This window comes from Quercus robur, chromosome 11 (assembly GCF_932294415.1).
Source record: "Quercus robur chromosome 11, dhQueRobu3.1, whole genome shotgun sequence".
In the NCBI taxonomy this organism is placed as follows: Eukaryota; Viridiplantae; Streptophyta; class Magnoliopsida; order Fagales; family Fagaceae; genus Quercus; species Quercus robur.
In genome coordinates, this window is record NC_065544.1 from 52,514,516 (window position 1) to 52,536,823 (window position 22,308).

Below are 22,308 nucleotides of genomic sequence, written 5' to 3' on the forward strand. Positions count from 1 at the left end.
CTGAGAAAAGTTGAAGTTATAGGAGTGGTGGTCCTTGGCGGCAAATATATGGATGCGGGATGGGAATGGCAAAGAGAGAGAAGGTTGTTAAGGGCGGCAATGATTGAGTGGGAAAGGAATGAGACAGAATTGGCGAAGAAGGAAAGGGGTGAATAGGCGGAATCAACGGCGGCCTTAGTGGCCGTGATTCTTTGGCCGAACTGGGGTTCTTGAGAAAAACAAAGGTGGAGCCATCGTGCCATAGAGGAGGATGAGAGAGAAGTTGTGGGTGAGAGACTGAGAGGAAGCAAGGGCGTGTTTGAGGAGAAGACTCTGCCTAACGCTGTTAATGTTAGGGTTAATAGCAATCCATTTAGTTGCACATGACCCTTGCTTAAGTGATTGCTTAGGTGTCTCCTTATTTAGTTGACACCTGTCCCTGTTTGCAACAGTTGCTGCAAACCTGTTTGGAGGAAATCTGTGTCTTTTTGAAATTCGAGTTTGTGAAACTTGAGTTCTTTGAAAAAATATACTCTGAAAATTTTTGAAATTTTTTTATGAGATTCAAGTACCCAAAAAGTGGTAGATCCTTACATATTTTCGAAATAGTTATAGATTGCAACATTTTTTGCAAAAAGGGACTATTTGACTATTTTCACCAAAGAGAGATGTAATTGGTTTTTTGAGAGAGAAGGCAATGTTTAGGTTGCTATTTAGTCAAAAATCAAACAACCACACACATTGCATGATTTTCATAAAAATATCAGCCAAATGATGACTAAACTATTACAGTCGTCTTTTCTATTATGTTTAAAAATGTGTACATTAAGGTATGTGTAAACACCGTTCTTTGTTAACCAAAAAAAAAAAGCACCGTTCTTTTTTTTTTTTTCTGAGAAACGACACCGTTCTTTAATATATATAAAGTTGACACATAACACAACTAAATTGTTTTCCTCGGCTAAAAAAAGGGATGATCATGACCCTTGATTCATGTTCCATTGCGTTTGAATAGGCGTTGCTTTTTATTTCGGGGCGGTTAGCCATTGACTTTTGATATTTGTTGCTCCGCACCTGTAAGGTTGGACACTAGGAAAAGACAAAGAAGTCAACAAAGAGAGAGAAAGAGAGAGTCAGGTGAGTGTCGGTGTGAAGCGAGGACTTATTGGAGGGAGGGATAAAAAGAATAAAATTAAATAGTGTCGGTGCTAGGGTAGACAAATCAATCAAAGGAAAAAGCAGCTTTGGTTAATTGGTTCTGGTACTCACATGGTAGAAAAACTGGTAAAAATAAAAAGACAAATTTTGTTAGGAAAAAGTGTAGGAAAATATATAATTTTGGAAGGCTTTGGGATTGGACTTTTTTTTTTTTTTTAAATGGAATTTTCAAAAAATGTAGTATGAAATTAGGTTTTTTGTGAAAATTAAAAATAGTGTTTGATAAAAACAGTTAGAAAAGTACTTTTTGAAAAAGTTAAGTGTTTGACTAGTATTTATAAAAATGGCAATTTGAAAGATAAATTACCAAAAATGATAATGTATAGATAAAGAAAATTATTTGTTTCAATTACCTCTCTTAATACAAGTTATGAATACAATATTTTTACAAAAATTTTACAATAAAGTCTATATGACAAGTTGTTAATGGTAGAAAAAAAATGTCACTAGTAAGTCTATATGAGAACTAATAACAACTTACTGTATAAACTTTATTATGAAATTAATATAAAAATATTTTGTCAATAGTACTATTTTTTTTCTAAAGAAAAATAGTAATAATCTAAAAAATTGAAAAATATAATAAAATGATATAATATTTTCATAATATTAATTTAAAATTAATCTTTGTAAAATGAAATTTTATTAACATTACAATTAAAAAAGAAATTGTGAAATAATATGTGGTCCCAAACCCTATATTTTCTCCCAATTTGCTTTACCCAAACTGAAAAACTCTTTTAAACTTTTTTCTTTCACTTTTTTCTCATCCACTCCTTCACTTCTTCCTCATCTTCTTATTTTCCTTTTCTTTTACTTTCCTCCACGCAAAGCCCCACATGCTCCTCCACATATTAGTAAAGGACTTCAAGATTTTCAGAACAAGATCTTCAGCCAAGGCTGCCTTGTTGTTGTTGTTGTTGTCTCCAGCTGACTTATTAAGCAAAGAACGTAGCTGATTTGCAATATCACGGCCTTGAACAAGCTCTTCTATTGCCTTTTTCTTGCTAGCTAGAAGGTAAGCTCTCAGGCCAAGTACACTCCATTGTTGTGTGTGTGAGTTTCAGTGTGTTTTGAGACTTTTGTGTTTTGTGCATATGTGACTGTCTTTTGAGCTTTGAGTCCCTTGTGTTTGAGCTCTTCTTTTTACCAGCCAATGTGAAGCAAAGCAAGAGGGTTTTTTGAGATTAGATATGTAAGACGTAAATAAAAAATAAAAATAAAAATAGAGAAGAGAAGAAGAAGAAGCAGCATGGAGAGGCTTGTTCTGAAGATGAGATGAGAGGAATCCGTGAAGTGAGCTACAGTCCATGATTTATCAAAGGGCAAAATTGAGTTTTCAATAAATTTAGTTTATGTTATTTTTAATTTGTTGTGAAGTTAATCCTTATGGTAACTAGTCACTAAAGCTTACATGAACTAAAAAAATCAAGATCTTATTATTATTATTATTTTAATATTTCTTCTCCTTTCTTACTAACCAAGCATATCTAAATTCATTTGCTCCTTCTCTTTCAATAATAATAATAATAAATAAATCATTTGCTCCTACGTTTATGGAGATCCAATAATCACACATATCAATACACGAGGACCAAAAATTAAAACCCGATTAGTAAGTTTACGAACTATGTCATGTCATTTTATGTTCACTGGGGATAAAAATTATAAAATTGATTACAGTAAAACCTAGAATTGTACGACACTATAGTTTAAGTGAAATGTCACCATAATGATTAATGCCTTTTCATTTTCAGTGACAGGGCGAAAAGCGCTGACGGTTGACCTAGTCTCCTTCCTCAATCTAACGACATGACTTTTGAGTCTCCTTCCTCTGCACTGCAAATGGCAAATTGTAAATTGTGCTGCATTGCACAATGCATAGCTGCCTGATAAAAACATGAATAATAGAATTTCCCCTCTTATTGCTTTCCTGCTTCTTTTTTTCTCTCTGGGTTTTCAATCCACGTATAATACTGTCACGGATACCATCTTACCTGGCCAATCACTGACACACCCGGAGACCATTGTGTCGCCTAATGGAATCTTCGAACTTTGTTTCTACTCTCCAGGAAATTCGACAAAGTATTACTTGGCAATACGATTCAAGAATGTTTCTGAGCAGAGTGTAGTTTGGGTTGCAAACAGAAAGTACCCATTCCCTGATTCCACTGCTGCTCTCAATATTAATCAGGATGGAGATCTCGCAATATCTGATGGCACAATGACATACGCCATGACCAACACTTCAGCTGGCAACGGTACCTATGCCATGCTATTGGATACAGGTAATCTTATACTCACAAACAGGGTCTTGGAGCTTTTTTGGCAAAGCTTTGACTATCCTACTTGATGACGTCGATTCCCGTCACCAATGGGTCACACCGTACTCGCGACTCGAATTGAACCTGCACGAGGAAAGAAACTAAAGAATCCTTCAGAGAGCACCGGTGAGGTGCCGGCCAAAGACTCTCCGACGGTCAAGTTAGACTTCCTCTGTTTTACTTAGTGCGTTAGAGAGGGTTCATAAAAGCATACCTCGATTTCTGTGGGTATTACGCCTTTTATAGTGATAAGGGGTTGACTTTCCCTTTCTGGTTCCCACATCTTTTCAATGTGGGACTCTATTCCCAATTCTTCCAAACGTGGTGAGCAAGGATTCTCATTACCGGATCATGGGCCCTTGCTGCGTCAGTAGTGATGGGCCTTCAAAGCTGGGACCATACCTACGCAGGCCCAAGAGACCCAATCCGTCAGGCCCATTAAGGTAAGCCCATCATGCCCAATATTTTATCATCTTCAGTTGCCCCCTTCACCCCGATGATCCGTCACCTTTAAGGTCAAAGGATCAGTGGGGTGACGGTCCTTACATATGGATATGACGGATTCATGCAAAATAGAACGACGGTCCTAGCTGAATCAACCCGTCAAAGGGAGAATCATCCAGTTGACGGATACATGGCAGGTACAAATCTGTTGGTACGTACTGACAGGTTGTCAGCATTTATTAAGCATGCCACGTGTCACTCTCTGAATGGTCGTTGTATAGGATCGAAGCGTCGCTTCGTCTTCCGTGCACTTCCTATATATATAAGGCGCCTCACTCTTTCATTTTTCAATTTTCACTCAGAAAACACTTGTCAGAGCGAAGCCGTCAACCCTGTCAGAGCAAAGCCGTCAACCTAATCTGTGCAATCCGTCGAGGACGAATATTCGCTGATTACACCAACCGTCACCCGTCCTCTGTTAAGTTCGGTAAGTGCTTCTAATTTACTATAGTCAAGTTACATTCTCTTCCATGCATTGTTGTTAGGCTTTCCATACCCGTCAACACTTTCAAACCCGTCGGTCTTAGGTTTTATTGTCAATTGTAGGAAATGTCTAGTGCGTCAAGTAACCAGTCGGTGGTTCGTGATGGGACGGAATACGAGGATGTATACCCGTCCGGTCATAAAGACCAAGAGAGCCCCGGCGAAAGTAGGAGTCCGTCTGCCTCCTCTTCATCCTCAACAAATGAGGATGTGGAGATAGTCGAAGTAGAGGGTTCCGATGATGACGGGGATCAACAACTGGAGTCCGTTGTAGGCGCTGATGGACTAAGGCAGTTCATCATGTTGCCAGAGTGGACTGTTCATAGGTTTACATCCGTCATCAGGGAGAGACATTTCAGCACCTTCAGGACCAACTTCCAAATTCCAGACTATGTCTCCATCCGTCTACCATATGTGTCGGAGAAGTGTTATTACGAAGGGGTAGACGGTGTAGGAGTGTACGAACAGGCATTGAAGGCTGGACTTCGATTCCCGCTTTCTACCCTTCATAGGGAACTCTTGCAGTATCTGGGGTTGTCCGTCACCCAGATATCCCCTAACGCCTGGAGGGTCTTCATAGCCATGGAGATTCTCTACGGTGCAATGTCAAACGGGGAAAGGAAATTGACGGTCCGTGAATTTCTTCACTGTTACCGTCCAGACGAGATTTCTGGATCAAGGGGGATGTACAGTTTTGCCAGTCGGAGCCCCTTGTTGAAGGTGATCTTTGAGACCCCAGACTCAAATAGAGACTGGAAGAGTCGGTACTTCTTCCTGGAGGGTGATAGATGGATGAACCATCCAGGGGAGACGGAGTTCATGCCCGTCGACACAACTTGGGCAGTTATAAATCAGACACGTATGCATCCGTCTAAATTTTGTGTTGCTTTTCATATCCGTCCAGTTATATGTGTATATCTTGATCATCTTTCTTTGCAGGTAGACGGCGCCCACAAGTCAGCCTTGAGGAGTTTAGCTTCCTTGAAAAGGTTTGCAAGAAGACTACGCCGGAGGAAAGGACTTGGGCGAAGTTGGTGAACCCGAGGACCATACATTGGTACTGCGACGGTCCTGAGCCCACCCAAGAAGCGATAAGATACGACGAGCGAGTTCACAAACGTAAGCCCGTCAACTTTACTTGTCATTTATTTTGCTTTATTTTGTTTTAATTTCATCCGTCATTATTTGCAGAGATGGATGACGCAAAGAGGAGAGCTTTGATCAAGTCCCAAGCCGTCAAGAAGAGGGAATCCGGCGAGGAGGTTCCTAAGGCATCAGCTTCAGTCCCTAAAAGGAAACTGACGACAAAATCCGACCGTCCCTTTAAGCAACCAAAGGTCTCTCTTGAACCTGTGGTTGGCTTAATGGCTGAGGGTAACAAGGCCGTCACCCCAGCGAAGCAGGGGAAGGGCAAAGGATTGATGGCGGTCCCAGACGGTAAGCAAGAGAGACCTCCTTCCCTTCTTCGTGATGACTCCAAGTATGCATTGGAGAAACTGTCGTCCATCATCACGGCAGAAGACTACGAAGACCTGGGAAACCATTCGACGGAGGCCATGGGGGAGACGGGCCTCTTCGCCGTCGCTCAGGTTGGTTATGTTTGTCAAATAAGTTTTTGTTTTTCATTCTTCCTGTTACTTACATTATGTGACGGTCTCTTTTCTACTTGCAGTCCTTGGTCATGATGAAGGGACTACTTGACCGGTGTCTCAACCGTGAGAGTAGCTTGGACCGGGTGCGCGCGAAGGCGCAGCAGACGGAGGAAGAGCTCGGACAACTTCAGAGATGGAGGTCCAAGATGGAGAAGAAGCTGGGGCTTTCTGAGCAGGCGAGGAAGGAGCTTGAGGAGAAGACGGCTACTTCGCTGACGGTCATAGAGAACAAAGAAGCTGAGATAAAACAACTCAAAGAAGAGATCCGTCAGGCTAGAGTGGCAGCCGTCGAGGAGTACCGATGCTCGGAGTCCTGTTTGGGCGAGCTGTCGGACTCCTTCCTCCAAGGATTCGATGATTCCCTCCGTCAAGTCAAGAAGGCTTATCCAGAGCTGGACTTGACAATGGTCAAACTTGAGGACCAAGCCCAGACTTCTGCCCTCCCCGTCGCCTCCGAAAATACGGAGGACCTTTTTGGAGACGGTGCTGCTCAGGGAGACGGAGAGTCCGCCCCGTCGAAGGATGTCCCAGATGCTGAAGAAAAGAAAGATTGATGCATATGTACTTTATTTTGTGAACAATCCGTCTTTCTTTTTTATTCATTTTTTGAGACAATCCGTCCTTTTTTTGTATTGAACATTTGCCTTTGGGGCTTTTGGCTTAAAAGTTCACATGCTTTTTATAATTGTTTGGTGCTCTGTTTAAAACTCCGTCTACCTTCTTGAGGGATTATTTTTGTGAGGATATTTGTTAATCTGTGATTATCCGTCCACATTGCAGACTTGTTATCTTGTGTTGATTGAGCATTTACATCGGTGAGGATTTTCCTTCTCCGTCTGTTTTGAGGGGTTTATTATGCGGACCGTCCACTTTGTGGCGTTGTTCATCACTTTTAAATATATCGTGTATTTAATGGACTTGTAGAAAATTTTAACGTAGCCAGTATACGTCCACTTTGCGAAAACGTCCATCTATTGTATCCGTCCACCTTGGGACTTTATTTCATGTAGGACAGTCCGTCCATCTCAAGGACTTTATTTCATGTATTTCAACATCTTAGTGATCCGTCCACTTTGTGGACTAATTGCATCACCTTTGTGATCCGTCCACTTTGTGGACCTATGTCACATCACCTAAGTAGTCCGTCCACTTGGTGGACTTATGTTTCATCACCTTAGTGATCCGTCCACTTTATGGATTCATATTTCATCACCTTAGTGATCCGTCCACTTTGTGGACTTTTGTTTCATCACCTTAGTGATCCGTCCACTTTGTGGACTCACATTTCATCACCTTAGTGATCCGTCCACTTTGTGGACTTTTGTTTCATCACCTTAGTGATCTGTCTACTTTGTGGACTTATATTTCATCACCTTAGTGATCTGTCCACTTTGTGGACTTTTGTTTCATCACCTTAGTGATCTGTCCACTTTGTGGACTTATATTTCATCACCTTAGTGATCCGTCCACTTTGTGGACTTTTGTTTCATCACCTTAGTGATCCGTCCACTTTGTGGACTCACATTTCATCACCTTAGTGATCCGTCCACTTTGTGGACTTTTGTTTCATCACCTTAGTGATCTGTCTACTTTGTGGACTTATATTTCATCACCTTAGTGATCTGTCCACTTTGTGGACTTTTGTTTCATCACCTTAGTGATCTGTCCACTTTGTGGACTTATATTTCATCACCTTAGTGATCCGTCCACTTTGTGGACTTTTGTTTCATCACCTTAGTGATCCGTCCACTTTGTGGACTCACATTTAATCACCTTAGTGATCCGTCCACTTTGTGGACTTTTGTTTCATCACCTTAGTGATCCGTCCACTTTGTGGACTCAGGGTGATCGTCCCTGTAGGACGATCCGTCCACCTTGTGGACGTAGTGGGATCGTCCCTGTAGGATAATCCGTCCGTCTTGCGGACTTCATATTGTATCCGTCCATCTTGTGGACTTATGGTTATCATCCCTGTAGGATGATCCGTCCACCTTGTGGACGTAGTGGGATCGTCCCTGTAGGATAATCCGTCCATCTTGCGGACTTCTATCGTTTCCGTTAACTTTTGTGGGCAATTGCAATGACATACATTCAAGTAGAAGATCAAAAATTGCATCTGATTGTAGAATGCGTAAAGGAAAAGTGCCTGCCCCCTTGGGCTTAAAAAAGGCACGACAATATTGTAGCAAAAATAGTTAAACAGTGCCAATAAAAGTTAATAATTCCCAAAAAGTCTTAAAAGAGAAACTGGTTGTCGTGTCGCTATCACTGGTAGTATTTCCTCAAGTGCTCGGCATTCCACGGATGTGGTAGCTTTTCTCCGTCTATTGTCTCCAGGTGGTATGTCCCTTTCCTTTTCCACGACGTAACTCTGTAGGGTCCTTCCCAGTTGGGGCCGAGCTTTCCTTGTGTAGGGTCTCTAGTTGTACCCATGACCCTCCTGAGTACGAGGTCTCCAACTTGGAAGCTTCTTTGTCGGACCCGTGAGTTGAAATGTTTGGACATGCGATCCTGGTATCTAGCGATCCTCTGTTCTGCTTCCGACCTGACCTCGTCTATAAGGTCCAGCTGTAGCCTCATGGATTCGTCATTCCTTCCCTCGTCGTGGTTGTGAACCCTGTAGCTCGTGAGCCCAACTTCCGCTGGGATGACTGCCTCGCTCCCGTAGGTCAGTCGAAACGGTGTCTCTCCTGTCGGAGTCCTCGCCGTTGTCCTATATGCCCACAGTATGCTTGGCAGTTCTTCTGGCCATATGCCCTTTGCCCCCTCGAGCCGAGTTTTGATAATCTTTAGCAAGGATCGGTTTGTGACCTCAACCTGACCGTTAGCCTGAGGATGGGCGGGGGATGAGTAGTGGTTTTTTATTCCTAGTTGTGAGCAGAAATCACGGAAGGGGCCGTTATCGAACTGCCTCCCGTTATCTGAGACAAGGACTCTAGGAATACCAAACCTACATACTATGTTCCGCCAGACAAAACTTCTAATGTTCTTTTCTGTAATGGTGGCCAAGGCTTCCGCTTCTACCCATTTCGTGAAGTAGTCAATGCCCACTACCAAGAACTTTAGCTGCCTTATCGCCGTTGGGAAAGGTCCCATGATGTCCAGTCCCCACTGAGCGAACGGCCATGGAGCCGTTATGGGGGTCAGCTCTTCAGCTGGCTGTCCGATAAAATTGCTGAACCTCTGGCATTTGTCGCATCTTTTAACATAGGACTCAGCATCCTTTTGCATGGTCGGCCAGTAATAACCAGCTCGTAACAGCTTGTGCACCAACGACCGCGATCCAGAATGGTTCCCGCATATTCCTTCGTGTACTTCCCTCATCACGTAGTCTGCCTCTTCAACCCCGAGACATCTTTGGTAAGGACGGGAGAAACCTCTCTTGTAAAGAATGTCTTTTATCAAGACGAACCTTGCCGCTCGGACTTTTAGCTTTCTCGCTGCCTCCTTCTCCTCAGGCAATATCCCGTCCTTTAAGTATGAAGCTATCGGCGTAGTCCAGTTTCTTTCGGAGCGTATCTCCTGCATGTTGTCGGGGTCTATCAGCGGAAAGATTTGAACAAAGGGAAGTACATTACCCAGTGTTATCATGTGTTCTGCTGAAGCGGCTTTGGCTAGCCGATCAGCGAGCTCGTTGTCTCCCCTGGGGATCTGGACGAACGTTGCTTTTAGCCCATCGACTCTAGCCCTCACTTGATCGAGATATCTCTTCAACCTTTCCCCTTTGCATTCATAATCTCCGTTTACTTGATTGGTCACGACTTGAGAGTCGCAATGCACGACCACACTTTCAGCTCCGGCGGCTTTGGCTAGGTCGAGTCCTGCTGCTACTGCTTCGTATTCTGCTTCATTGTTGGTAATGGGGAAGTCGAGACGGACCATACATTCAATCTTGTCTCCTTCAGGTGACAGCAATACTATGCCGGCTCCTCCAACTCGCTTATTGGATGATCCGTCGGTGTAGATGTTCCACTGGGGGGGTTCTTCTGCCCCCTTGTCCGCGTCATGCGTAAACTCAGCTATGAAGTCGGCTACAGCTTGTCCTTTGATGGCCACACGTGGACGATACTTGATGTCAAACTCGCTCAATTCTATTGCCCACAGCGTCAGTCGACCTGCGGCCTCAGGATTACTTAGTGCCCTTCGCAAGGGCTTGTCGGTCACTACGTTCACGGTATGGGCTTGAAAGTAGGGCTTGAGCTTGCGAGCCGCCGTGACCAACGCAAAGGCGAGTTTCTCCATAGGTTGGTATCTTTCCTCGGCACCGCGGAGCGCCCGGCTGGCGTAGTACACGGGCTTCTGTGCCCTGTCCTCCTCTCTGATTAAGGCCGCGCTGACGGCCACAGTGGAGACGGCCAAATAGAGGAAGAGCTCTTCACCTGGTTGCGAGGGGCTCAGTAGAGGTGGTGAAGATAGATAGGTTTTTAACTCCTCGAATGCTCGTTGACACTCGTCCGTCCACTCGAATGACTTTTTCAATGTTCGGAAGAAAGGTAAACATTTGTCCGTCGCTCTCGACACGAATCTATTCAATGCCGCTACCTTGCCGTTAAGGCTCTGTACTTCCTTCACGTTTCTCGGGGGGGCCATCTCCATTATGGCTCGGATTTTGTCCGGGTTAGCTTCAATCCCCCTTTGAGATACCATGAATCCTAGGAATTTTCCTGCCGTTACACCAAACGCGCACTTTCCTGGATTGAGCTTCATGTTGTAGGATCGGAGTGTGCCGAATGTTTCCTTGAGATCTTCCAAATGGTCTTCCTCCTTCCGGCTCTTCACCAGCATGTCGTCGACATAAACTTGGACGTTCCTCCCGATTTGCTGTGCGAACATCTTGTTCATTAGTCTCTGGTATGTTGCCCCTGCATTCTTCAGACCGAATGGCATTACTTTGTAACAGAAGAGACCTTGACTGGTTACAAACGAAGTCTTCTCCTGGTCGTCCTCGTGCATGCGGATCTGGTTATAACCCGAGAAAGCATCCATGAAGCTTAGCAATTGGTGTTGAGCCGTCGAGTCCACTAGGATGTCGACCCTTGGGAGGGGATAGCTATCTTTGGGGCATGCTTTGTTAAGATCGGTGAAGTCCACGCACATCCGCCATTTGCCACTCGTTTTCTTCACCATTACCACATTCGCCAGCCAATCGGGGTAGTAGACTTCCCTGATAAAGCTTGCATCTTGGAGTTTGCGGACCTCTTCCGCTATTGCTTGGTCTCGCTCCGGGGCGAATACTCTCTTCTTTTGTCGGACGGGTGGGAACGAGGGCAACACATTCAACTTATGTACCATGACCGAGGGATCGATTCCTGGCATATCGTCATGGCTCCAAGCGAACACATCCTTATTGCTCCTCAAGAAAGCTACGAGCTCTTGACGGATTGCGGGTTTGACAAGCGTTCCGATCCTGGTAGTTCGATCTGAATTGGAACTGTCGAGAACTATCTCCTCTAGCTTCTCAGTAGGTTCTGCCGTCGTTCGGTGTTCTTCTATGTTCAAGGCCTGGATCTGGTCTTCCACCTCCATCATAGCTACGTAGCATTCTCGTGCGGCAATTTGGCTTCCGCGTAGCTCTCCTACCCCATACTCCGTTGGGAACTTGATCATCAGGTGGTATGTTGATGTTGCCGCCTTCCACGAGTTGAGAGTGGGCCGTCCAATAATAGCATTGTAGGCTGACGAGCAATCGACCACCAGGAATGTTACGTCCTTGGTGATTTGTTGGGGGTAGTCTCCTACCGTCACCGGTAACGTGACGGCGCCCAAAGGGAATATCCTACTCCCCCCGAAGCCAACGAGCGGGGCGTTTGTCGGTATTAGCAGTTCTCTATCAATCCTCATTTGTTGGAATGCCGGATAATACATGATGTCGGCCGAACTACCGTTGTCGACCAACACCCGGTGGATGTTGTAGTCGCCTGCCCGCAAGGTGACGACGAGTGCATCGTCGTGTGGATGGTGTAGGCGTCTTGCATCCTCCTCCGAGAACCCGATAATGGGGCCTTCCCTTCTAGCCATCTTTGGTACCGTGCCTGCCAGCTGGACATTCTGTACCATCCGAAGGTACGTTTTGCGAGCCTTTTTGGACGATCCGGCCGCTGCTGTTCCTCCAATTATCATCCTTATGTCCCCTATTGGGGGCCTTGGCCGCTCGTTTTCTCGACGGGGGTGTTGTTCTTGTTGGGGTTGATCCATTCTTTCCTTGCTGACGAACTTCTTCAGCTTTCCTTGTCGGATAAGGTTTTCGATTTGTTGCTTCAAGTCGTAACAATCGGCAGTGTCGTGACCATGGTCACGGTGGAAGCGGCAATATTTGTCTCTTGACCTTTTGTTGGGATCACTCTTCAGCTTTCCCGGAAACGTCAGGGATCCTTCGTCCTTAATCTGCATTAGGACTTGGTCTATCGGAGCGGTCAACGGGGTGAAACTTGTGAACCTTCCACCCATGGGTTTTGGACGTCTCTCGTCCCTTCGATCTCCCATCCGTCCTTTTTTTCGCCCCTGGTCCTGTCGGGGATCCTCTTGTCTGTCTCTTTTCTTCGGTCTGTCTTCTCTTGCTAGTAGAGCGTCTTCAGCGTTCATATACTTGGTGGCCCTGTAAAGCACCTCCGACATTGTCTTTGGGTCGTTTTTGTATAGGGAGAACAAAAACTTACCCCCCTTCAGCCCGTTTGTGAACGCGGCCACCAATATTTTGTCGTCGGCTTCGTCGATCGTGAGCGCTTCTTTATTGAAGCGTGATATGTAGGCCCGTAACGTCTCCTCCTCTCTCTGCTTGATGTTCATCAGACAAGCCGTGGATTTCTTGTACCGATGTCCTCCAATGAAGTGTGTAGTGAACTGAGCGCTCAGCTCTCTGAAGGTGCCGATGGAGTTTGGTGTCAGGCGGCTGAACCAAATCCTTGCCGCGCCCTTCAGGGTTGTAGGGAATGCCCTACACATAATTGCGTCCGCCACTCCCTGGAGGTGCATCAAGGTCTTGAAGGTCTCTAGGTGATCGAGGGGGTCCTTGACTCCGTCATAACTGTCCATGCTCGGCATGCGGAACTTACTCGGCAGGGGGAAGGAGTTGACGGACGCCGTAAATGGCGAGTCAGTCCGGTTGACAAGGTCGTCAAGATCGCTGGACACTCGCCCCTTGAGAGCGTTCATCAGGACTTCCATCTGTTCCTTCATCGCCTGCATCTCTGCGATGATGGGTTGTGGAGCTGTGTCCGTCACTGAGGGGATGCTAGCGTCCCGTCGCACTTGTTTGCTCGGTGCGTTGCTCTCCTGCGGTCCGTCATTATTTCTCCTCTCCGCACTGTTCCCTTCTTGATCTCCCTGGCTATTCACGGCTGCACTCTTTTGATTCAGCTGTTCCGTCAGGTCGTGGTTTTGTTTGGTGAGGCGCTCCACAGCTGCGGCGAGCGTCTTGACCTGTCTCTCAAGGGCAGTCGTAGGAGCTTCTTCTTGGACGTCATTTGTGGTTGCCATCGAGCGCGTGAGTACCATGTAACTCCTTTATCTAGGAAATGTTACCGTACCCGGTCGTCGATTTCCCACAGACGGCGCCAACTGATGACGTCGATTCCCGTCACCAATGGGTCACACCGTACTCGCGACTCGAATTGAACCTGCACGAGGAAAGAAACTAAAGAATCCTTCAGAGAGCACCGGTGAGGTGCCGGCCAAAGACTCTCCGACGGTCAAGTTAGACTTCCTCTGTTTTACTTAGTGCGTTAGAGAGGGTTCATAAAAGCATACCTCGATTTCTGTGGGTATTACGCCTTTTATAGTGATAAGGGGTTGACTTTCCCTTTCTGGTTCCCACATCTTTTCAATGTGGGACTCTATTCCCAATTCTTCCAAACGTGGTGAGCAAGGATTCTCATTACCGGATCATGGGCCCTTGCTGCGTCAGTAGTGATGGGCCTTCAAAGCTGGGACCATACCTACGCAGGCCCAAGAGACCCAATCCGTCAGGCCCATTAAGGTAAGCCCATCATGCCCAATATTTTATCATCTTCACTACTGATACTCTTTTGCCCGGAATGAAACTAATAGTAGATAACGCCTCATTAATATCATGGAAAAGTAGAGAAGATCCTGCGCCTGGTCATTTCTATCTGCAGTTGGGTCTTAATATTTATAGTACAGTCCAACCAATAATAAAAATAATGAAGGGGTCTGAAGTATATTGGACTAGTTTACTCACTAGCTTTGATGTTTTATCTTGTGATTGGGGTTATGTTTCTTGGCCTATTAACTACACTTCTCAGACTCAAATTTCGAGAATCGTGTTGCATGAATCCGGGAAGCTTAAACTTCAGTCATGGTTAGAAGATAAGAAAAAGTGGAATTCCACATTACAGTCATCCAGATGTGGGGATTATGCTTTATGCGGCAATTTTAGCGTATGCAATGAGACTGCACATGAACCATGTAGCTGTTTGCCAGGTTTCAAACCCGTTTCTGCTGGTGCTCGGAGCAAAGGAGGCGTGTCCAGTGACTGTGTGAGGAAAACTGCTCTGCAGTGCAGTAAGAATAATAGTGATATTCAAAATGATGTGTTTCTTCTCATGTCTAACGTTGATTGGCTTGATAATCCGAAGCCTTTGGAGATGAGCAGTAATAAGGAGTGTCAATCATCTTGCTTGAACAGTTGTTCTTGTATTGCTTATGCTTTTGAGGAAAAGTTCGGTCCCAATAGGACCAAGTCTGTCTGCATAGAATGGCATGGTTCTTTTTCATATCTGAAGCTACCATCAATTGAAGATAAATATGGAAATGATTTCTATCTGAAACTAGACCCCTTGGAATCGGGCACCCATGGTAAGAATTATGTAAGAACTTTTGTTGGTAAAGTGAATAACTAGTTGTTCCATTTGTAATTGTATATGTTTCTGTTATTAAATTCACTCTTTCCTTCCAAGAGCCTTGTAGCTCAATTTGTACACTAGGAAGACAATCCGGGTTTAAATCTCCATACCCTACCAATAGAATTTTAAAAATAAAAAAAGTAAATGTTAAAAAATTCAATTAGGCATCCTAATGTATAACATATAAGATACTTTATCTATGTTTTACTCTTAAGCTAAATTGTCTTAATTTGGAATTGGGTCACAACTTTACATTTAGACTTAGGGTCTGTTTGGATTGAGCTTATTTTTGTTGAAATTGAAAGCACTGTAGTAAAATAATTTTTAAATGTGTAAATAGTACTGTGGGATCCATTTTTAATTTTTTTTTTAATAAAGTGACTGTAGGTCCCATGAACAGTACGTGAACAGTATTAGTACAGTGTGTGAATAGTGACATTTGTCTCATGAACAGTAAATTTTGTCTTCTCCCTAAAATGCGTGAAAGCAAAAAAAAAAAAAAAAAAAAAAAAAAGAGAAAAACGCAATACAGGATTCAGCGGAAATGCTGAATCCAAACAGCTTCTTATTGAGTTCCCAAGGTTTTTACGGGATAATTCTAGGTGTTGCCATATTATTTTTACTTGAGATGGTAGGCATTACCAATTTTTAGTTTATTTATTCCTCTGATTTTCTTTGACAGGCCCAAGCTCAAGGAATGAATCTAACTCAGCAGCGACGCCTGGAGCAATTGATGGAGTAATGCTTGTACGAGCTAAGCAATTAGTCGCCATACTATCTCTGCCTCTTGCAACGCTTTTGTTGGGCCTCTTTGTCTATTGTGTATGGAAAAAACTCAGGATGACAAGCAAGGGTGAGAAAATAATTGCTGATAATGCTACTTAAGCAATCAAAATGTATATCCTTAATTATTGCCATAAATAAATAAATATGTATATATATATACTCTGTGTGTGTGTGTTTTGTAATTGTTCACTGTTCAGGTGAGGATTTGGTACAGTTAGATTTGGGCATGACCATAAAGTCTGAAAATTCGGAGCTGCTGGAAGAAAATAAGAGTGGAGACATCAGGAAAAAGGAAGTCAAAATGCCATTATTCAGTTTTACAAGTGTTTCTGCTGCAACTGATAATTTCTCAGATGCAAATAAGCTTGGAGAGGGTGGTTTTGGACCTGTTTACAAGGTATGATTATCCATAAACTCAATGCTTAGGATGTGGAATATATACAAAGGTTTACTCTTATAAACTTTACACTTGCCATGTTAACGAGAACAAACAGGCACTGCCAGTTTGTTACTGCGTCTGTTATAATCTCTACTCTATATATCTCTGTCGAGTATAATTGGGCTATACTAATTTCTTCGTGGCGGCCATAAAACTAAGTTCAAGGAAAACAATTTCAGGGAATATTACTGAAAGGGGATTTGGTAGCTGTGAAAAGGCTTTCAAGAAGATCAGGCCAAGGTTGGGAGGAGCTAAAAAATGAAGCTATGCTCATAGCCAAGCTCCAACACAACAATCTTGTTAGACTTTTTGGCTGCTGCATTGAACGAGATGAAAAGATACTAGTATATGAGTATATGCCAAATAAAAGTTTGGACTTTTTCATTTTTGGTTAGTAATTTTTCATACATACATACATACATATATATACATACATATATATATATATATATACACACATATATGATATTGTGATTGATTTCATGGTCGACCTTTGCATATGATCTATTAATGCATACAACTAATTTCTCATGATTGTAAAATAGATCAAGAAAAGCGCAAGATTTTAGATTGGCAAATGCGGATTCGTGTGATTGAAGGCGTTGCACAAGGGCTTCTTTACCTTCATCAATATTCTAGATTGAGGATTATTCATAGAGACTTAAAGGCTAGCAACATTTTGTTAGATACCAAAATGAATCCGAAGATATCAGATTTTGGATTGGCAAGAATATTTGAAGGAAACGAATCACAGGCAAATACAAATAGAATTGTTGGCACTTAGTAAGTACAAACCAACATGATATGTGCTCAAACAAAGAGACAAAACATGACTAATAACATTTTAACTTGATTATGGTTTTCAGTGGTTATATGTCCCCTGAATATGCTCTAGAGGGCCTCTTCTCCATCAAGTCGGATGTTTTCAGTTTTGGTGTCTTGTTGTTAGAGATTGTGAGTGGTAGGAAGAACACTGGATTTTATCAGACCGATTCTTTCCATCTTCTTGGATATGTGAGTATTTTATTTGCCACTATTTTTTCAAAAGTAGTTCAATATTCTTTTTACTTTATTGACAGTTACTCCTTTAAAAAAAAAATTCAACAATCCCCCATCTCACTCCCCCCACCCCCTAACACACACACTCACATAAACATGCAATATTTCAGATCCTTATGAATATAGTATTTTCATGCCAAAAAAAAAAAAAAAACACACACACACACACAATAATAATATATTAATTTATTTGTGTTTTTCTATGAAAGGTTTTTTACATGAATCAATTATTGTTACAATTACTTCATAGTCAGAATTTCATTCAGCATTCATATGAAATAATTTTTAGTTGTTAAATGGACCCCCAATTATAAAATAAATAATAATAATAAAAATAAAATTATACTCCGAACATTTATGAACCTAAAACTCAAAGTTCTAAACTTAAATAATTTTAAACTATAGATTTTATTATTTAATTATTCCAAGATCTATGATACCCTTGAGGCCTTCAGTCGAGGCAATATAGGAATTTTGCTTATATAACTTGATCTAACTCAAGCTAAGATGGAGATTTGTTGATGTGCCTTGTGGCTTGCGCAAGGGGTTCCAGGTTCCCTCATGTCCACTATGTGCTGAACATATATTCAACTTTTTAACTAGTACTCCTATGTGCATGTTGTAATCAGGTATCTTATCGTGTGCTAATGTTTAATAGAGAGAGTGTTCTTTGGGTGTATTTGGACTTTGAATTTCTTAAGGAGAGCCTTTATGCCAATATTGTAATCTTCCCATCTTCATAGTGAAGTTTTCTCCTTGTTGCCGCTTGTGAACATAGGTATCTTGCCTAACATTTATTATTTTCTTTCCCCGATATTGAAGGCATGGGAATTATGGACAAGTGATAGGGGATCGGAATTGGTGGATCCACTACTTGATGATGTATCCTCTGTCTGTGCGGCATTGAAATATGTTAACATAGGTCTCCTGTGTGTTCAAGAAAGCGCAGCGGATAGACCTACTATGTCTGATGTTGTCGCAATGCTTAGCAGTGAAAGTACGGCTCTACCTTATCCCAAACAACCTGCTTTCTTGACTATGAGAAGTGTGATAAAGGCAAACCCTGGTATTAGCAGGACAGAAATCTGTTCTGTGAATCATGCAACTGTTTCAATTATCGAAGGCCGGTAACATTTTTTGAATTAAAGCCATAAGCATTAGTATATCCTTGTAAATCATCCATAAACTTTCAATTTCTTTGCCTATGGCCTAACAACATTATTCAAATGTATTATGGTTCTGAAACGTATCATCAAAAGATCCGTTGGTACCTGACATTCGAGAGATTAGCTTCTCGCATTTTTGAAATGAAATTCAAGGTCTTTCTGTCACTTGAAAGTGGCAATGCTAATATAGGAAGCTATATTATGCTGGAGAAAGTATATTTCAACTTTAGTTACAAACCTACAACAAACTATTTTAGAGTGATTTTGAGTGACAGGACAATTTTGCATTTGTGTAATAAATTTTGTCTCATAAATGAATGTTGATAATCTAGAAGCTTTGCAATAATATTCAAGAGAAATGTTGTGAATAAAAATGTTTTAAATTTGCAAGTTTTTATGTAATTCCCTGCTGAAAAGCTCTGTTGGGGGATAATAGTTGGGAGACTCCAAAGGAGGCCTTAATATAACATATATAGTAACAATTTAACCCAAAATTTTGGGAATGTGTTATGGTCAAATTATGTTATATTAATTTCTCTATTATTATTATTATTTTTTTTTGTGGGACTTGTGGGGAAATTACCTCAAATTCCAATTGTGGCTTGGAAATTCAATTAGGTTTCCTAGTTGAAGAAGGAAAAATTAATTTGGGTTTCCTTGTTATAGAAGGAAAGACTATTCCTTGGTGTGAAGAAAGTCTATTCCTTATTAAAAATGTAATATATTCCTAATCCAAGAGGGAATAAATTCTTTGTTAAAGAGGTAATGAATTCCTAGTCCAAAAGGGAATAGCAAAAGTCTTATAAATAGACAATGGTATAAAGAATTTGATAGTTTTGGCTCATGGGTCCTCCCTATGGAGAAAGGGAAAATAAAACATGAAACCAAGAGAGAGAATAGAGATTTTCACTTGGGAGGAATGCAAGAGGAATGAGAGAGTAAGGTATTGCCGCCTTTAAGAAGACAGCCAAAGAGGAGAGAGCAAAGTGTTGCCGCATTTGAAATAGACAATTAGTGTGTGTGTGTGTGAGAGAGTAAAGAAAAATAAGAGAGATTTTTCTTTAACCGTGAGACATACACAAGAACTATTGTAATTAATTTGATAATAGTGAAATTATTCGGAGTTTGTCACTTTGTCTAGTGGTTTTTTCCCTTCAAAGAGAAAGGGTTTTCCACATAAATTTTGTGTTCTTGTGTGTGATTTTTATTTTGGATTGTTAATATTGTTAATAATATTATTTGAGACCCAACAGGACTTCCACACACGCATTTGTAACTAACAATCTTCTTCTCACATGTCATTATCTCTTTGTTGTATTCCAGACTTCTTGATGGGTCACACATAAGTTCAAATAGCACAACTTGGTTTTGGAGTTTTTTCTTTTGCCGTTTTTTTTACTTCACCTGCATAGCCTCTCATATGAGATCCATGAGAACCACATAAAAACCGAAGTTGAGAATTTCATTAATAAAATTTCAGTGTGATTTTTCTCTATCATGCTTTCCATTCTACATCACAATTTCTTAAGTCTTAACCAAGTAAAAAAATCTTTGATATACTATTTGTAACTTTTGGTCGAAGGAGATAATGTAAAAAAGGAGTGAAGAGAGAAAGTTAATAGACACAAGTTTTATACCACAGCTCCAAAAGATGTGTAAATTTAAATAGAAAAAAAAGAAGTAATGGATCTATGTGAAAATAATAGTTTAGCAATTACAATTAGATATACCATCAAGTTGTGACAATAAACGTAATCCTAGAAGAACTGGAAAAGCTAACGTGAATAATTATAATAAGATATGGATTAGAGTTTGATCACCTTTGTTTTACAAAATAATATCATATCAATTCATTTAAATTTTCTTATTTAATTAATAGAGTTTGCAACAGTTGTGGAGAAATCAAATATCGCTTTGTCTCTGTCAGTGTCAGGGTCCCAGGGAAGACAATGGTGAGGAGAAAAATACAATTTTGGCTGTGTAAAGTTTGAGTGAATAATCAATTAAATAGACATTAATTGTAGTGTGATATAGAAAAGCTCGCCATAGCTTAGCATTTTCTTGGTAGTTTCTGAGACAAAAACTCATGATTTGGGTTATGATAGAAAAAGCAGGTTCATGTCATTTTCACTTCATTGGAAAAGCTCAATGACTTGGAAATTGGAATTATGATTGCTTAGTTCAGTTGACTCTCATTTACCTGTCAAATTAAGGCTGTGTTTGGTTGGATGTAAAATATTTTGTGTTTGGTTGGATGTAAAATATTTTCAAGTGAAAATATTTTTGGGAAAAGAAAATATTTTCAAGTGTTTGGTTGTATTCTAAAAAATACTTTGGAAAATATTTTCTAGTGTTTGGTTGTGTTGCTGAAAATGCTCTGAAAAATTCATTTTTATCATGTTTCTCACATTTTCTTAGGATCCAAACAAATATTATTATAGAGAATCAAAATATATAAACAAGAAACAAAAATCAAAAAAAAAAAAAAAAAATCAAAATCACAGGACCAATCGTGGCACGATCGGTTCGTGGGTTCGTCGGTGAGGATGAGAGATGGGTCGATCGGTTTGTAGGTTTGTGGTGTGATCTTGCCGGTGGAGGAGGTGGGTCGATCGGTTAGTGGGTTCGTGGCGCGATCTCACCGTTGCATGGAGGGGATGAGGACGGCGATCAGTTCGTGGGTTCGTGGCGCGATCTCACCGTCGCGTGGAGGGAATGAGGACGGCGATCTGACCGACGCAATCTTGAACTCGACGGTGCGATCTCGAACTCTCTTTGTTTGCGCATCTGTGAGGCCTTTCTCTTTCTCTTTCTCTCTTTGCGCGTCTCTAGAAATGATTTGAAGGTAAAACAGAAGCTGAAAATATTTTCCGGGTCAAAGGGGCTATTTTACAGTCAAAGTAAATGATTTTCCGGAAAATTCTATTTTCCATGCACAACCAAACACACGGTTTCATGTAAAAGGATTTCCTGAAATCGTTTTCAACCAAAACAAACACAGCCCAATACTACAGATAATTCCTTCGTATAAATCATAGGTTCCGTCGCTTTTCCACTAATTTTTTCTTTTTCAATTTGATTTTTTCAAATAAAAAAGAGACGTAATAGGTTTTCCAAGTGAGAAGGCAATGAAAATTGAAAGCGTACTAGGTTTTTTTTTTTTTTTTTTTTTTTTTTTTTTTTTTTTGGAGAATTGCAAGTCGGAAAATCAAACCACCATATAGAATTTTCATTAAAATATCAGCATATATATATATAAAAGAAAATTAAAATATCAGCCAAATGATGACTAACTATTACCTTTACATAATTTAGCAACAAAAAAAGAAAAACTATTTCCTTTACATAGAGCTCTCCTCGCTGTCGGTATATTTAGTATTTATATATTTTTAGTTACACATATGTTAATCCCAACTTTATCCGCTTCTTATAGAAAAAAGAAGCGTTATTTTTTTTTTCTTCTCAAAAAAGAAAAAGAAAAGAGAAGTGTTAATTTTTTTTTTTTTTTGGTGGTTCAAAATATGTTAAAGTTGTGGCACTTAAAAAAAACCTACAAGCCAATGCAAAGGTATATTTCATGGAGAGTGGATAAACTTTGACTTTTCTGTAAGGAGACCACTTTGTCTCCAAGTGTTCAATTGCCATGGAGTCCATGACGGGTATGAAATGTTGAAGAGCTTCGGGCTTGAGAAATTCAACCACGGACCTCCTCATTAGAGCAAAATCGTTTTGGGCTACATCTTCAAGAAGTTCAGGAGAAGATACAATTTTGAGCATGGAGCGTGGCCACCAAGTGGAGAGAATTTTTTTATCGTTGTAGAACAGTGACTTGTTTGC

At 41.3% G+C, this 22,308-nt stretch overlaps 2 protein-coding genes across 2 annotated transcripts; both read left to right on the forward strand.

Annotated features, from left to right (window-relative positions):
- Window positions 1-1,948: 1,948 nt before the first annotated feature.
- LOC126705551 (G-type lectin S-receptor-like serine/threonine-protein kinase At4g03230) lies at window positions 1,949-18,636 on the forward strand. Its single transcript, XM_050404604.1, has 9 exons — window positions 1,949-2,215; window positions 2,955-3,542; window positions 14,171-14,974; window positions 15,704-15,874; window positions 16,005-16,204; window positions 16,426-16,636; window positions 16,792-17,029; window positions 17,113-17,260; window positions 18,128-18,636. The coding sequence occupies exons 2-9, from the start codon at window positions 3,098-3,100 to the stop codon at window positions 18,434-18,436; spliced, it is 2,526 nt and encodes an 841-aa protein (XP_050260561.1). The 5' UTR covers window positions 1,949-2,215; window positions 2,955-3,097; the 3' UTR covers window positions 18,437-18,636.
- LOC126705549 (uncharacterized) lies at window positions 5,460-6,845 on the forward strand. Its single transcript, XM_050404603.1, has 3 exons — window positions 5,460-5,627; window positions 5,700-6,097; window positions 6,181-6,845. Exons 2-3 carry the CDS (start codon window positions 5,702-5,704, stop codon window positions 6,712-6,714), a joined length of 930 nt encoding a protein of 309 aa, XP_050260560.1. The 5' UTR covers window positions 5,460-5,627; window positions 5,700-5,701; the 3' UTR covers window positions 6,715-6,845.
- Window positions 18,637-22,308: the final 3,672 nt, after the last annotated feature.